This window comes from Mya arenaria, chromosome 7, assembly GCF_026914265.1.
Source record: "Mya arenaria isolate MELC-2E11 chromosome 7, ASM2691426v1".
NCBI classification, from domain to species: domain Eukaryota; kingdom Metazoa; phylum Mollusca; class Bivalvia; order Myida; family Myidae; genus Mya; species Mya arenaria.
In genome coordinates, this window is record NC_069128.1 from 63,081,346 (window position 1) to 63,097,347 (window position 16,002).

The window sequence follows — 16,002 nt, forward strand, 5'->3', positions numbered from 1 at the left end:
ATATTTGATGAGTTGGCAGAAAGGATTTCAGCTTTAACACTATTTTCCCACGAATCATGAGCACTTTGCCTGTTGATTTAACACCAGAAAACCATATCAAGATATTTTCTTTTTTTGCTATCATCAATGGTTACAGTCACTATATATAACGTCCATGTGACACAGCCATGGCCGCATCTCTCAGGTTAAATCTGAATCCATCTACCCAATATCGAGGTCCTGCAAAATACCATTCAAAACCACATAAATGTCTTCCGAATACATTCAAGAATGCAATGCACACATCATTATTTGCTACCTAAACCGGAGGAAACATTGATTTTAAGCACTTCTTGAAGGCCCGGAAGTATATCGTTGTCCGTCGACAGCCCTAGCAGTTTTGAGTAGTATAAAGATTGCTGAATAACGGACTACAAGTGTTTAAACTAAAAGTATAATTACAATCCTGCTATTGCGTCGCTGAATATCTGAGAGATAGAGATATGTATCAGGGATATTAAACTTAAACCAGTTGATTGATGTGCTGGTGAAAAACTCAATGTGACAGCGATGTATATGGAGAGTGTCATGTAAGTGATTTTAGATCATACTTCATGGTAATAAAGTGAAACAAAATTGCGTAAATCGTTATTATCATGATTTTGCAGTTTTGGTTTATTAAGCGGGAGTTTATCGTCACAAGTTAAATATATAGCATGATTGTTCCGTATTAGTTTATTGGTTGTCGATGTATCATAGAAGTTTAAATTAAACAATCATCGCAATTAATGATAATTATTATGACTTACTTTCTGATTTTTACGTGTTCTTTGATTGTACAGTGTCAAAATAACAACTTTATTGTCATTATTTATTTAAAAAAACACACAACTACAACAACACAATATAATTTAATACACGTTTGATTGACCTAAAGTATTTTTTAGACTAAGTTCTCTGCCAGACTGTTATTTTAAAAAAAATAAACGCGTATCTAAGGGTCTTTTTAGTGCAGTATGATATTTACACTGGATTCTATTTCGCAGCTGAACATCAAACCAGCCGATATTTGCCACGTTTAACAAGAAAGCATGCATGTGCTTAGATAATGTTTTGTTAACAGTCTGGCGCCTGGATATTTGCATTTGAAAATAGCGAGATGAATTATGCAATCCAAAAATTGAAAAAATAGAATCAAGATTATTTTATTAAAAAGGGCTGTCACTGTAAGTGAAGAATGCGCCCGAAGAAGTACTCGAATATGATTGTTTAGAAAGGGAAAATGCAATGAAATGTTTCAATAAAGAAAAGGAATAATAATGAACAATTAAAATACATAAAGACTCTAAATCTTCAGTAAATGGATTGAGTAAAGACAAAATGAGAACAACCAGTCCCATGGGCCTATATAGTAAGTAAGTAAGTAAGTAAATTGTTTATTATAGTGACATGTGTATATAACATAATTACATTTTCAATACAAACATATAGTACATTTTACACCCGGCCCATCGGACCTATAAGTCACCTAAATAATTACGTTATGTAAAGCATATATTTATAGATATACATTTTTAAATTTGTATGTTACAGTGCAGTTATATATCACCGTTATGCAAAGTTAGCTTTAAATGTACAATTATGATCACATCCATATGTGGCCCTTGAATTCGATGGGTTTATTGTGATCATTCTACGTATACATTTCAGAATTATGCGTCAACTTAAGTTGTACGATAACGATAAAAGTCAACCTCCTGGCATTGTTTTGTATGAGAAGTAAACAATAACCGCAGGATCCAAGCTGCTCAATACTTAATGGAGGTTTAAAGTGCAAATCAAACATTTAAGTGCCATGAGTAAGAGCACATTAAGGACGATAACAATAAGATATTAAGATCCATTGTGTTAAACGAATTCCCATTATATTCAAACTACGTTAAAAGTGACCTGTATCTTAAAGGCATTCCAACCAGAAAATATTTCTTTTTATCTCCTATGAAATCAATATTTACATAGTTTTTTTGATCGAATTTTTAATTAATTTTCAAAACAGCTATTGGTTACATATGTGAATTGACAAATACAATTAATCCGGACAAATCAACTCAATCGACGTCAAATAAGAAAGTATTCCCGAAGACAAAAAAAGAGAAACAATGATCAATACTATTTAGATAAAAAAAATATGTTTTACGCATTAATCCTCTGGTAAGGTAATTCCCATTTAATAAAAACAAAACCTGACGTTTTCAGCAGTGTTTCTAACAGTTGAGATTTGTGCAGCTTCAAATACGTTACTTATATTATCTGTTGCCGTATAGCTTCATTTTGTCTGATATTTATGTTGTTATTGCATGATCTTACGCGTACGAGTTTTATGACTTGCTTTGCTTTAAGGTGTGAATAATTAGTATATTTTTACATGTTGCATTATGTAATAGTTATATAACATTAAGTAAAATATAAATGATTACGAATGGGCGGAGTAAGTGTAGGGAACGAGCCCTTCTTTATTATTAAGATTTTAATTTATGTCATCTAACTAATGAATACAACCTCATTGGCTGACACAATGTTAATACAAAGTCTGACGCAGGTATTGTGTATTGGATGAGTGGAAAAGGCCTGACCTTTAAACACTGTCTCCCGAAAGTTTAAAAATTTAAATATTTAATGATTGAGCCAAGTAATTAATTGAATATCTGCATTTTCAGTGTTTGTAAATATAGGTTGTATTCTAAACTGCAATAGCTAACTTTAAACCGGCCGTAAGTGCTTGTAAAGAGTTGGGAAGAGTGAGTTTCACATGCATATCAAACAAATAACTTCCGTCACTTAGACTGAGAATAAAGTTCAAGATTCAAACTGTATTGTCATCAAGGCACATTGTTAGCATTTGATATCACCAAACAATGAAATATATATGTTCTCGACATCAAATGAAACTGTATGTAAAATATTACATGCTTGGATTGTTTCACAACAACAATGAGGAAATCGAAAGTATATGAATGATATACCAGGATGTTTTTATAATTATAAACAGTGGCAAGAAGGACAATGAGTCATATATATATATTAGGAAAATAGTTTTAAAAAACAATTTAAACTTATAGATTTAAATATTCCTATTATTAATAAGCTCATCTAGTTAACATGAGCTGGGGGTGTTGAAATATAATGCAGTGATATGTTTTTAGGCTGACTTTAGTGCCACAAATAGAAAGGAGGTATCGTCAGATCTACTTTATGACATGATATGTTAACATAATTAAAGTCACGCAGCCTTATTCACGAGGTGATGCGCTTTTAAAAGGAGCAAAACCATAAGGTTTTTAATATTGTTGATTGAGAAATACAGAAACTACAACGCATGAAAATATTGCTTTCAACAAAATTGTGTAAAATCGTATTTTATTGACGAGTGGTCACAGAAAATATATTTTCACGAGTGGCGTAGTGAAAATGTTATTTTTCTGTGACCACGAGTGAAATAAAATACGATCTTACACTGAATTCAACAAATTTCTTTTTATTTCATGCATATATCGTGTTTTTTCCCCGCTAGAGTAAATATCTGTGGTCTCTTTGCGAAGGGAAGTAACTGCGGCATAATCGCTATGTCAAAGTTACCTCCTCTTCGCGGTCCTTCCACTAAAAAGTTCCACACTTTATGAAAATGGTTGTTGGAATTGAAATTATTTTTAGATAAAACCCTAGTTCCATCAACAAAACCTAACATGTTTAACATTTAATGAGACAAAAAACAAGTATTTAAACAAAAGCATTCGTAAATGTAAAAAAATGTATCGCGTAGAAATACATTTCAGTGAAACATGAGCATGTGACATTAATGTACATTCAAAAACAATTTCAACAGATTTAAATTAACAATGATGGACTTATACAAGTGTGTATTCGTAAAAGCAGCGGAAGTCTGTGTTTAGTGTTTTTCGTAGTGTATATCTAGTCACTGTCGCTCTCAGACTCTGGATCTTTTTTCGGGTGAATTCATGCTCAGTGCAGCCGAAGGATGATTTGTTGTTAAGACAGCGGATTAGTTTCATATCTATTAAAGTTAAATGTCACGTTCCCGTGGGTTTATGAAGACCCAAGAGGAAATGTCGAGGATGTGCCCGAAGATGCTTTTGATAGGAATGCAGCGCAAACTTTGAAAGTTTTTAAAAAGAAAAATGTATTGTTGAACTGATGAATGTAAACTGGAAATTGGTCAAATTCAAAATGCTTGTGCATACATGTAGGCGGTTAGAGTTTGTAGGAAGAAATGGTCTATCAACTCTATTACTAGCACATGTGGCCAAGTAAATATTCAACCGATACCCACCAATTGTAACAGTATTTTCCATGAAATAGTTCATACATAAATTGGTAAGCTTGTTCTTTTTTATAGTTATAATCAATCGCAAAAAAATGTTTGTTTTATTAAAATTATTGCATAATTTGATTGTGACAATTCAATACGATTCGGTCAATGTGTATATATTACTGCACTACAGACGACAACAAAAATGTACTTGTGACATACATGTATTTTTTTCAAAATCAAGGGAAGCAAATCTTCTAAAAGATGGAAAAAATCGTCCCGAGTTGTCTGTACAGAGTGGAATTGAGCAAGGGTTATCATTTCACTCGAGCCAGAGCGAAATGATCAAGTTATCATTCACTAATATTTTTCACTCTTTTACCGGTATGCATGAAATAATATGTCTTTATGCTATATGACTTAGCCATCTTAGTTAAATCTTGTTTCCTATAGGTTGGCCATATTACTGGTGTTGTCGGCCGTCGGTCCTGCCCTGTCCAACCTGGCTTTGATTATTATCGACGTTCAGGTAAGGCTTTAAATGCCAGTCCTATCACACAACCTTGCTATGTTAAGTGTCGACGTTCAGGTAAGGCTTTAAATGCCAGTCCTATCACACAACCTTGCTCTGTTAAGTGTCGACGTTCAGGTAAAGCTTTAAATGCCAGTCCTATCATACAACCTTGCTCTGTTAAGTGTCGACGTTCAGGTAAGGCTTTAAATGCCAGTCCTATCATACAATCTTGCTCTGTTAAGTGTCGACGTTCAGGTAAGGCTTTAAATGCCAGTCCTATCACACAACCTTGCTCTGTTAAGTGTCGACGTTCAGATAAGGCTTTAAATGCCAGTCCTATCACACAACCATGCTATGTTAAGTGTCGACGTTCAGGTAAGGCTTTAAATGCCAGTCTTATCACACAACCTTGCTATGTTAAGTGTCGACGTTCAGGTAAGGCTTTAAATGCCAGTCCTATCACACAACCTTGCTATGTTAAGTGTCGACGTTCAGGTAAGGCTTTAAATGCCAGTCCTATCACACAACCTTGCTATGCTAAGTGTCGACGTTCAGGTAAGGCTTTAAATGCCAGTCCTATCATACAACCTTGCTCTGTTAAGTGTCGACGTTCAGGTAAGGCTTTAAATGCCAGTCCTATCACACAACCTTGCTATGTTAAGTGTCGACGCTCAGGTAAGGCATTAAATGCCATTCCTATCATACAACCTTGCTATGTTAAGTGTCGACGTTCAGGTAAGGCTTTCAATGCCAGTCCTATCACACAACCTTGCTATGTTAAGTGTCGACGTTCAGGTAAGGCTTTAAATGCCAGTCCTATCACACAACCATGCTATGTTAAGTGTCGACGTTCAGGTAAGGCTTTAAATGCCAGTCCTATCACACAACCTTGCTATGTTAAGTGTCGACGCTCAGGTAAGGCTTTAAATGCCATTCCTATCATACAACCTTGCTATGTTAAGTGTCGACGTTCAGGTAAGGCTTTAAATGCCATTCCTATCATACAACCTTGCTCTGTTAAGTGTCGACGTTCAGGTAAGGCTTTAAATGCCAGTCCTATCACACAACCATGCTATGTTAAGTGTCGACGTTCAGGTAAGGCTTTAAATGCCAGTCCTATCACACAACCTTGCTCTGTTAAGTGTCGACGTTCAGGTAAGGCTTTAAATGCCAGTCCTATCACACAACCTTGCTAAGTTAAGTGTCGATGTTCAGGTAAGGCTTTAAATGCCAGTCCTATCATACAACCTTGCTCTGTTATGTGTCGACGTTCAGGTAAGGCTTTAAATGCCAGTCCTATCATACAACTTTGCTCTGTTAAGTGTCGACGTTCAGGTAAGGCTTTAAATGCCATTCCTATCATACAACCTTGCTCTGTTAAGTGTCGATGTTCAGGTAAGGCTTTAAATGCCAGTCCTATCATACAACCTTGCTATGTTAAGTGTCGACGTTCAGGTAAGGCTTTAAATGCCATTCCTATCATACAACCTTGCTCTGTTAAGTGTCGACGTTCAGGTAAGGCTTTAAATGCCAGTCCTATCACACAACCATGCTATGTTAAGTGTCGACGTTCAGGTAAGGCTTTATATGCCAGTCCTATCACACAACCTTGCTCTGTTAAGTGTCGACGTTCAGGTAAGGCTTTAAATGCCAGTCCTATCACACAACATTGCTAAGTTAAGTGTCGATGTTCAGGTAAGGCTTTAAATGCCAGTCCTATCATACAACCTTGCTCTGTTATGTGTCGACGTTCAGGTAAGGCTTTAAATGCCAGTCCTATCATACAACTTTGCTCTGTTAAGTGTCGACGTTCAGGTAAGGCTTTAAATGCCATTCCTATCATACAACCTTGCTCTGTTAAGTGTCGATGTTCAGGTAAGGCTTTAAATGCCAGTCCTATCATACAACCTTGCTCTGTTAAGTGTCGATGTTCGGGTAAGGCTTTAAATGCCAGTCCTATCACACAACCTTGCTATGTTAAGTGTCGACGTTCAGGTAAGGCTTTAAATGCCATTCCTATCATACAACCTTGCTCTGTTAAGTGTCGATGTTCAGGTAAGGCTTTAAATGCCATTCCTATCATACAACCTTGCTATGTTTAGTATCGACGTTCAGGTAAGGCTTTAAATGCCAGTCCTATCATACAACCTTGCTATGTTAAGTGTCGATGTTCAGGTAAGGCTTTAAATGCCAGTCCTATCATACAACCTTGCTCTGTTAAGTGTCGACGTTCAGGTAAGGCTTTAAATGCCAGTCCTATCATACAACCTTGCTCTGTTAAGTGTCGACGTTCAGGTAAGGCTTTAAATGCCAGTCCTATCATACAACTTTGCTCTGTTAAGTGTCGACGTTCAGGTAAGGCTTTAAATGCCAGTCCTATCATACAACCTTGCTCTGTTAAGTGTCGACGTTCAGGTAAGGCTTTAAATGCCAGTCCTATCATACAACCTTGCTCTGTTAAGTTTCGACGTTCAGGTAAAGCTTTAAATGCCAATAACATGGTATTGGAACATAAACTCTAACATACCGTTTAAATATTTTCTCTTGCAATTAACCGTGGCCACCATACATGTCAGTCAGCTACATATAAGCGAATGGAGGGCTTTATTTCAGTGAATACTAATGTGAAAAACTACAGCAACAGGCACAGTAGCAACAGGTTTAGACATAAATTCGGTTTAAAGCACTGGGTAAGTGCCAAAGATATAGAACACAAAAAAAAATCACAAACAAGAAACATGGAAGAACAGCACGAAACTCCACAAACAGCACAGTGCATACATACTTTAAATAAAAAAAACTAGGTATGTTTATCAAGGATTGTTAGGTACCGCCTTGGAACGGTCAGTAAAATGTAAATTTACTGGGGATTTAAAACAGTTTACGTGCACAAACCTCACTCTTATCCCAACAATCCTAAATAAAGAAAACACGTAAAAGGTAAATCTTATCAAAGTATACATTATGTACACTATACAGCACTGTCAACAGCCTGCTTATAAATTTTATTAAAAAGCTTCCATTGGCTCTGCCTGTGTACAATCAATAACCTTGGATCTTTCTTATTCATAAATAAATTACTTCAGGTTATATAACTGACTAAGAATACAACCTCATTGGCTAATACATTGACAAAGCAAAATCGGATTCAGGGAGTGTGTATCGAATGAATGGCATTAGGGGGACCTTTAAACACCCACGAAAGGTGAAATTCTTAATGGTTAAGTCAAATACTTAATAATTGTTATCTGCAATTTCATTGGCTTAAAATGTAGGTTTTATTTTAACTATATTAATATACTTGTAACAATGAAGCAAAAGCGCTGTTCATTAAGAATTCGTTCAATGTTACTCTTTCAGAACTGTTTCCTCTCAGGTGGTACACTAGCAGTCGAAAACGGCGATGACGTCATTTCCGTAATACAGCACATCCGGCTGAAGTATAAGGACCAAATTTCCTTGACGGTGTTCACGCAAGATTGGCATTGTGCTGATCACGTGTCATTCGCTTCACAACATGTGGGAAAACAACCGTTTACAGCCATCGATCTGCTGTACACAGATAATGGTAGGTGAAACTTTTGCACAACAAAGTCTGACGTCATAATGAACTTGTGCACAACAAAGTCTGACGTCATAAATTTAAACATTCATTCGAAAACAATCGAATATATACCTCATATTCAGTAGTTAAAAAACGTCAGCGAAACGGTATATATTACCATTTGGGACGTGTTCGCTGTAGTGAATGCAGTATCTAAAACTAACCAGAATTTGTGACATTTTTACGCTTGTAGATGTATTTCACTTTTATACATCGTTAAGATATACCTATATTATCAGGTAAATGAAGTAAAGTGTAATTTAAAGACAATTGTTCCAAACAATAGAACGCTGAATAGGTAGATGTTTCCCTTTATAAGTATAATCAAATTCTAAAAAAAATATATTAAGGTCATAGTTTTGTTAAAATTTAATCACCTGGTAACAAGATTTTCACAAATCAGTTTATTTTGCAGCTGTTTTTTTATATTTTAATGCTTATATATAAAACCGATAAAACCGAACAAATTGGGAATACATTAATTGTTTTGTATGTGAGACTTATCTTTAATCTAGCTACATTGGGTTTCAAATAAATAAACACTGTGATTCCGATGCTAAAATTAGAATCAATCGTCATGCGAAGGCCGAGTCCGTGCTGGAATTCGAAGGAAAAGTTGACAAATTGGTAATTTTATCAAAATAAAAAGCTGATTTTGTTGAAGTTGATATTATTATTGTTTAGTAAAATTAACAATTAGTCATGTGTTGACATTGATTGGCTTTGGTAAGTGGGGTACAAACAATGTTTAGTTAACATACAAATATCTACATTCAAGTTATGGAAGCCAGAACTACATATTTAGGGAAAGCCGAAGTCAAACGAATGCGAGTTACATTCAGCCTTGAACACGTTTACTATGGACGGCGTGAATAATGGGGATTAGTCTGGATATGCAATTACAGTGGAACCCCGTTGGCTTGAAGGGTATAAAGAAATCGGTTCTGTACCCCCGCTCAAAACACAACAAAACAAAACAGAACGGCATTTATATGCGACATATCAAAGCACGAATCAGTGTTATCAATATTCCACAGATAGTGCATTCTATTTCAGGGACACTATGCCCAGTCAATAGCAGCTGCGACTCCACTCATAATATTAGTCAGACGCTGTGGCCGGACCATTGCGTTATAAATACGACAGACGCACAGCTTAGTTCACAGTTGGAACAACATCCAGGAGATATCGTTGTCAAAAAAGGTTATCACTGCCAGGTATATATATTCACTGTCGTTTGAGGTTAGTTGAGCAAATTGTGCTTTCATGGTAATTTTTGATAAAGCCTTCTTATAAAAGGCACGGCGTTTCAACGCAGGATATATTTTAGTAAGGTTAGATATATGTACATGTGTTATGTGGCCGGATTGGAAAATTTGCTCCTATTTATTGTTTTTGATGTACTGCATCATTTTTAGCATTCATTTGAATAAAATTCACATTGGAAAGAATTTGCTGCAAATGACAAATCAAATATATGAAGAAAATGCAAATATTGCCATAAATTCCACCGCTACGCAGTGATTACTAGAAGCAAAGACTAATAGGAGATAATGTTGCAGCTTATATAGGCGAGGTAGGTTTTACACTTTGCAGACCACTTACAGTGAATTTTTTTTCACAAAAGCAGCCAAAAAAGATAGATATAACAACAACAGTGGCTTTAGTGTTTAAGTGAATGAAGTCAATACGCTATTATTTTTATAAGTTGATTATATAGTTTCTTATTGAATTATATAAGATTTTTATTGAAACGATCCCCAGGTCAATAAAATAGTACAAAAGCCATTATTTAACTCAAAAATATGGCTGTTACCAAATAGTAGAATATTATTTGATTAATTTAAACAAATAACATGAATAAAGAAATTTATTTTTTAAAGGCAAGGAGATGGTCCTCCGGCTTGATAGCTATAATTGAAAATTCAAAGTTATCCGAATCAGATGCTTTTACTCAATGCAACATACTAGATTTCTGACAAATAATAAATAAAGTTTTGCTGCAAACTAGTTTAAAATGGTAGGGACAAATAATGTATCGATATCAAATTGATCTTCTTTTTGTTATTCTAGGGCGTAGGTCTTAAGATATATTGATATTTAACATCACAAACATTCTTTTCTAAATACCATATACTTAATACTTAAGTGAAAAGGGCTGGATTGTAAATCTTTGTAAGGTTATTATGCTCTATCATCGCTTTGTCAGCGTGGAAATATCCTTTAAACATTCATATTTTAGCAATGGATGCTATTGAGACGTAAAATAGTTGTCTCTAACCCAAAACTATGACGACAACCATTAAGGCAATCTCCATTGGTCTATTTAGGTCGACTCGTACTCGGGTTTCTTCGACAATGGCGGGTTTTCGCACACAGAGCTTGACAGTCTCCTTAGGCAGCGTAAAATCACTCGTCTCCTGGTGACCGGCCTCGCGCTAGACTTCTGTGTCTACTATACCTCCAAGGACGGACAGGCGCTGGGTAAGTGACTTGTTATTTAAAACGTTCAGCTGTACTTGTATTTCAGTGTTATCTTGTGCTCTGAACCTTATGTATCTGAACCAGTGTGTGTATACCACGTGATAAATTGCGTCATAAATGCTACGTCGGAAGGCAATATTTTGATTTAAAAAAAAGGCTTTAAACAAAGATAACTTCACTATTTCTTCACCATTTTTAATGAAACATAGCGCAATCTACGCCGCTTAAGGAGCCCTGCCTTGGTCTTTTACCAGAGTTTGATTAAGAGTTTAGTTTCTTTAAACACTTCGACAAACCTTTTCACAATACAGCCGTCTGACACTGTCAAAACATTATTTTGGAAACCGGTTTGTCGAAGTGTTTGATAAAACTAATGACCTTATCAAATTTCGGTAATAAAACAAATGTGGGGCTCTTTAAGTGGCATAGACTGCCTTTTATTTTGTTTAAAATGGTGTTGTAAAAGAAAAGTTATCTTTGGTTTAAGTCCTCATTTTAAGCAAAATGTTGCCTTTCGACGTAGCATTTATGACGTATTTTATCACGTGGTATACACACACTGTGAACGGGTCGTCGTTACATGTTTGGCTACTGGGAATGTCTTTGAACCTTCAAATGTACTTTGGAAAGCCGTGGTATATACTAATAAATAGTATGAAAACAATTTAACTCAAAGAATTACAAAATTCGCAGTTTGTCTCAATACTTTTATAAATCTTAACTTAGTGTATGGTTATATTTACCTTGTCAAAATTCAAGACAGAAATGTGTGACACAATGGTCTGTAATATTCAATGAAAAAACGAACAAACGAGCGAGCTAACGATAGAACGAGTTGAAGAAACGAAAACAAGCGACCAAACGATCAAACGAACGAATAATTCAATGCACGAATGAACGAATGAACGAGCGAAAGTTTAAACAGGCGAACAAACACCTACAAGAGTTTAACTTTGCTCAGCGCTACTTGATCCACGGTCATTAGTGTTTTAGATTATACAATTCCATACAGAGAGAAAGCTCCATTATATGCTACAATCAAAAGTACTTTAAACTATCAGCTGAATATATCTACTTTATTGGTATTTGAGATATTGAGATATAAATACCGTTCACGTGCTTACAAGGACTGACGAGTTACCGGTTACGCAGCGTGAACGATGTTCGAATTTTTCATCCGGCATATATACATTTTCTTGCATACCTTCAAAGATGTTGTTCACTTTGTCGAAAAAGGACCAGGCGTTGCTGACGCGCAACAAGTTGAAATGACAGTTGACGTCACAGCGTTCCTTATTACATCGCAGTTTGCAACCTGAATATTTTTTGTTTGATTTTAGCATAAATCAATTGCAAAATGTGATAAATTAACCTAGTTTAAGTTGGCGTGTTGTTAGGATTATCTTATCCTACATTGCTGTTGTTAGATGGAATTTTTAACGAAAATCGTCACATGACCGGAAACACATGTCCGGAACGCAAGGCATGCGATACATGGGTTTACCATGAACGGCTGCCAAGGTTTTTATTTTTTCAAAACCAAGAATTTAAACGATGTTTTAAATGAATTCCATGCAAGAAGTTTACCTTTGTCGAAAACAAAGACTCGATGATCGAGTACCAACCATGATACTTAATAAACTCCACTATAATAGCTTCAATGGCTAATCAAGTCCCTCACCCGACAGCGGCTCAAAAAGCAAACTTGTATGGACTCGTTTGAAGATTCAATTTTAAAACCCTTAAAGACACACAACGAGAGAAAGAACGTCACAAAACAACTGACACAGATTCCTTGTACCTTCTACATCGTTATCAATATATATTAAGATTACCGCTAATGAGCACATGTATAAACTGACAAAGCAATCTCTTCTGTATATCTGCAGGTTATGAGACGTACACAGTGGCTGATGCCTGTCGACCTGTCAGAAAAGATAACGTGGACAGTGTTCTCCAAGACCTTAGAACAAAAGGTAGGTCACGGTAACATATCGTTCGTTTTAGTGCAATACTAGAGATTTTAGTCGATCTTAGCTGACAATTGAAATAATCTTAGCGTCAGAGAACCAATATTGTGCTAAATATTCGTGAGAATTAAACTTGAGCAAGTATTACAAATGATCACAAAGATGAGAAAATAAAAATAATCAACATGATTCCATTTGTGACATTGATTCAGAATGATATATATTGAAGTTAAAATCAACTAAAACTCTTTATTGAAACAACCGCTTTATGAGTAACAGTGTTACAAATTGTGTCGTTACGACATCAGCTAAGATTGATTTGCGTAAAATTTCAAGTGAGCACCAAACGTTATATTTCACGAGTGGTATTTTGGTAAATAATGTCCTGTACGGTAAAATCTGAGATAACGACTGGAACTTTGAAATGAATTCTCCTTTTAAACTTACCATTCTGAATAATGACAAGATGAGTCTTAGTAGAATTAGACCTAAATCTTTCGAAATCGTAGAGCACGCGTTATTTAAATACCTAAATTCAATTATTTTAAGACGATATCAAATGTAAATATTAATTGGCATTTCATTAGGTCGCCATCTTGGAAAGGTAACCAAGGTGGCTTTAAAACAGACCTTGCTATTGGATGAGTGAACTATCTGAGACTTGTGTCCACGCGTTTCATTGGACGATCGATAAAAATAACGGTGTAGCGTGAGCATTATCCGACCGGTTGGTATTGTGTCGCCCCCCCCCCCCCCGTGAATTATCCGACCGGTTGGTATTGTGTCGCCCCCCCCCCCCCGTGCGCTCTGATGTTTGATTTGAATCTGAGCTCAGGACACTATTCAAAGCAGTGAAAACATCAAATTGATATGTTCACTGTTTGAAACACTGAAATAGCACATTTAATTCACCAGATATTCTTTGTAAAACCCCACGCAAAGCATAAACAATGGTTATCTAATAATCCTTTTATTATATACAATACTGGTTAGATCAATTAAAAGCGACTTGTTTTCATAATAAATGTCATTTTAACGACGCACTATTTTGTTTTATGGCGTATATGCGATATGTATTGCGTGTGGATTTTTGATTGTTATATAATAAAATGACTTATTGACCTCGCCATATGCAGACGTCAATATGTGCTAGTATTTTGTAGTGCACATACAGAAAAGTAGCAATTGTTAGAGTCAGAGATTCACAACTGTTTTTTTTTTTTGCCTTAAACAATTATATGATAGACGCAGGGGTCCTTAAACAATTATATGATTGACGAAGAGGCCCTTAAACAATTATATGATTGACGCAGGGGTCCTTAGACAATTATATGATTGACGCAGGGGTCCTTAAACAATTATATGATTGACGCAGGGGTCCTTAAACATTTTTTTTTTATCTGAAGAAGCGATGTATGTAAGTGTTATGACGGGGCTTGAATCGATGACTCCTAGTTTGGTAGTCGAGCGTTTTCTATTAGATGGACGGACAGTTCTTGATATTATATACACAATGTGTTTTATGTCAAACGCCTAGATGATAATAATTACTTATTATTTAAAACAATGCAATCCTTATACAAGTTTATCATGTATTAAACATCGAAAGGTTTCTTAACTTGTGTGAATTATTTCAGGGGCCGGTTGCTCAAAACCTCAATTAAATTTAACAGTACGTTACCTTAACCATCCGTTAAATCCATAACTGACTGTTACTTAACGGTCAGTTTAATTAATGTTGCTCATAGCTATTTAACGCTGCCGTTTAGTAACGCTAGCGTTAAATGCTTAACAGTCAATTAAATCCAACTTCCTGTCCCATAATTCATCTGTCACCATCATTCAGCATCCAAGATGGCCGACATCCCAAAGTCTTCTGCTTATGATACTGAAAAACAAAAAAAGGAGAAAAAAAACTAATTTCACAGCTAGTGAAACTTTGATTATAGAGGAATGTATGGGAGACTTTGAGACGAGGGAAATGCTGACTAACAAATTTACAGATAAAATTTCTAATGAGAAAAAGAAAAGAAAATGGGAAGAAATAGGTGTCAAATGTTCTGCCCTGGGGTGTGCTGTTCGGACTGGCGATGAAATCAGTGTTAAATGGCAGAACATGCGAAAAAATGCCAAGGCTGAGATAACAAGGTAGTCTGATATTATATTTAAAAAGTGTTATTGTTAATATTTTGAAATATATTCAGCATGACAGATGTACTGAATTAAATGCATTTTTTATTCATAAAACAACTTAATATACATGTTTAAATGAAAAGGTTATTTTTTACTCAGAGTAAAGCTTAAAATTAGGCCAGGAACACTAAATTTGTTTAATCAAACTCTTTATTGATACTTTAATTTGTGTCATAACAGTGAAAGGCTCCAGCGGAGAGAGAGTGGGCGGGGTACTGACACGCTAAAGAATGCTACAGATCAAGCCAATAGAATTGTATCTATACATGCTGATGCCAGTTTCAATGGAGTTATAGGTGGAATGGACTCTGATGAGCCAGGTAATTTCGTGATAAACATGATAATTTGATATATAAAACATAATGTCGTCTGATACATGAAAGGGAATCTCTTAGTTAAAATAAACAAATCATAGCCTCGTATACAGATTGTGTTTCTATTTTTAGTAACAAAATCCTCCAACGGAAAACATTGATTATAATTGAAGAAGGCGGGTAACAGGCTAAGATACATATATAGAAGGCATAAAACGATATTGATTTCTTACCTTAATCTATTTCCAAACGGTGATTTTGCTATAAAGTCGTTATTCCAATGTAAATTAGAGGTGCCTCGTTGTTCACACCCTTCACCTTCAAATACTTCGTCTAAGCTAAAACGTCCGAGAAAAAATCGACTCTGATTATAATTCTAGTTGACACAGCTGCCTCCCTTATCTTAATTGTTACAACATTTATTTTGTTTCGCAGATGGTCTTTCGTTTATACCAAATTTAACAGATGAAGAAGATGCGGAGAGTGAAAGCCTTAGGTCATCAAAGTTACCCCCGCCATCCAAGATCATGATGGCGGCACAGCCTACTGCAGGACCATCAAAGAGCAGTTACCAAGAACACAAACAGGAACGTGTGTAAGTATTTGCCATGTATTCA

At 35.6% G+C, this 16,002-nt stretch overlaps 1 protein-coding gene across 6 annotated transcripts in view; it reads left to right on the plus strand.

Annotated features, from left to right (window-relative positions):
• The first annotated feature begins 412 nt into the window (after nt 1-412).
• Nucleotides 413-16,002, plus strand: part of LOC128241523 (nicotinamidase-like) — a 48,251-nt gene continuing 32,661 nt past the window's right edge. For 3 of the 6 annotated variants that reach the window (XM_052958492.1, XM_052958490.1, XM_052958491.1), the window contains exons 1-6: nt 413-569; nt 4,760-4,835; nt 8,181-8,388; nt 9,481-9,641; nt 10,755-10,908; nt 12,798-12,884. In XM_052958492.1, coding sequence (XP_052814452.1) covers nt 550-569; nt 4,760-4,835; nt 8,181-8,388; nt 9,481-9,641; nt 10,755-10,908; nt 12,798-12,884 — 706 coding nt within the window. In that variant the 5' untranslated portion in view covers nt 413-549. Of the gene's footprint in view, nt 570-4,759; nt 4,836-8,180; nt 8,389-9,480; nt 9,642-10,754; nt 10,909-12,797; nt 12,885-14,515; nt 14,551-14,594; nt 15,027-15,251; nt 15,392-15,820; nt 15,981-16,002 lie in introns of those variants that run through there. The other 3 variants (XM_052958495.1, XM_052958493.1, XM_052958494.1) reach the window with 3 other exon arrangements.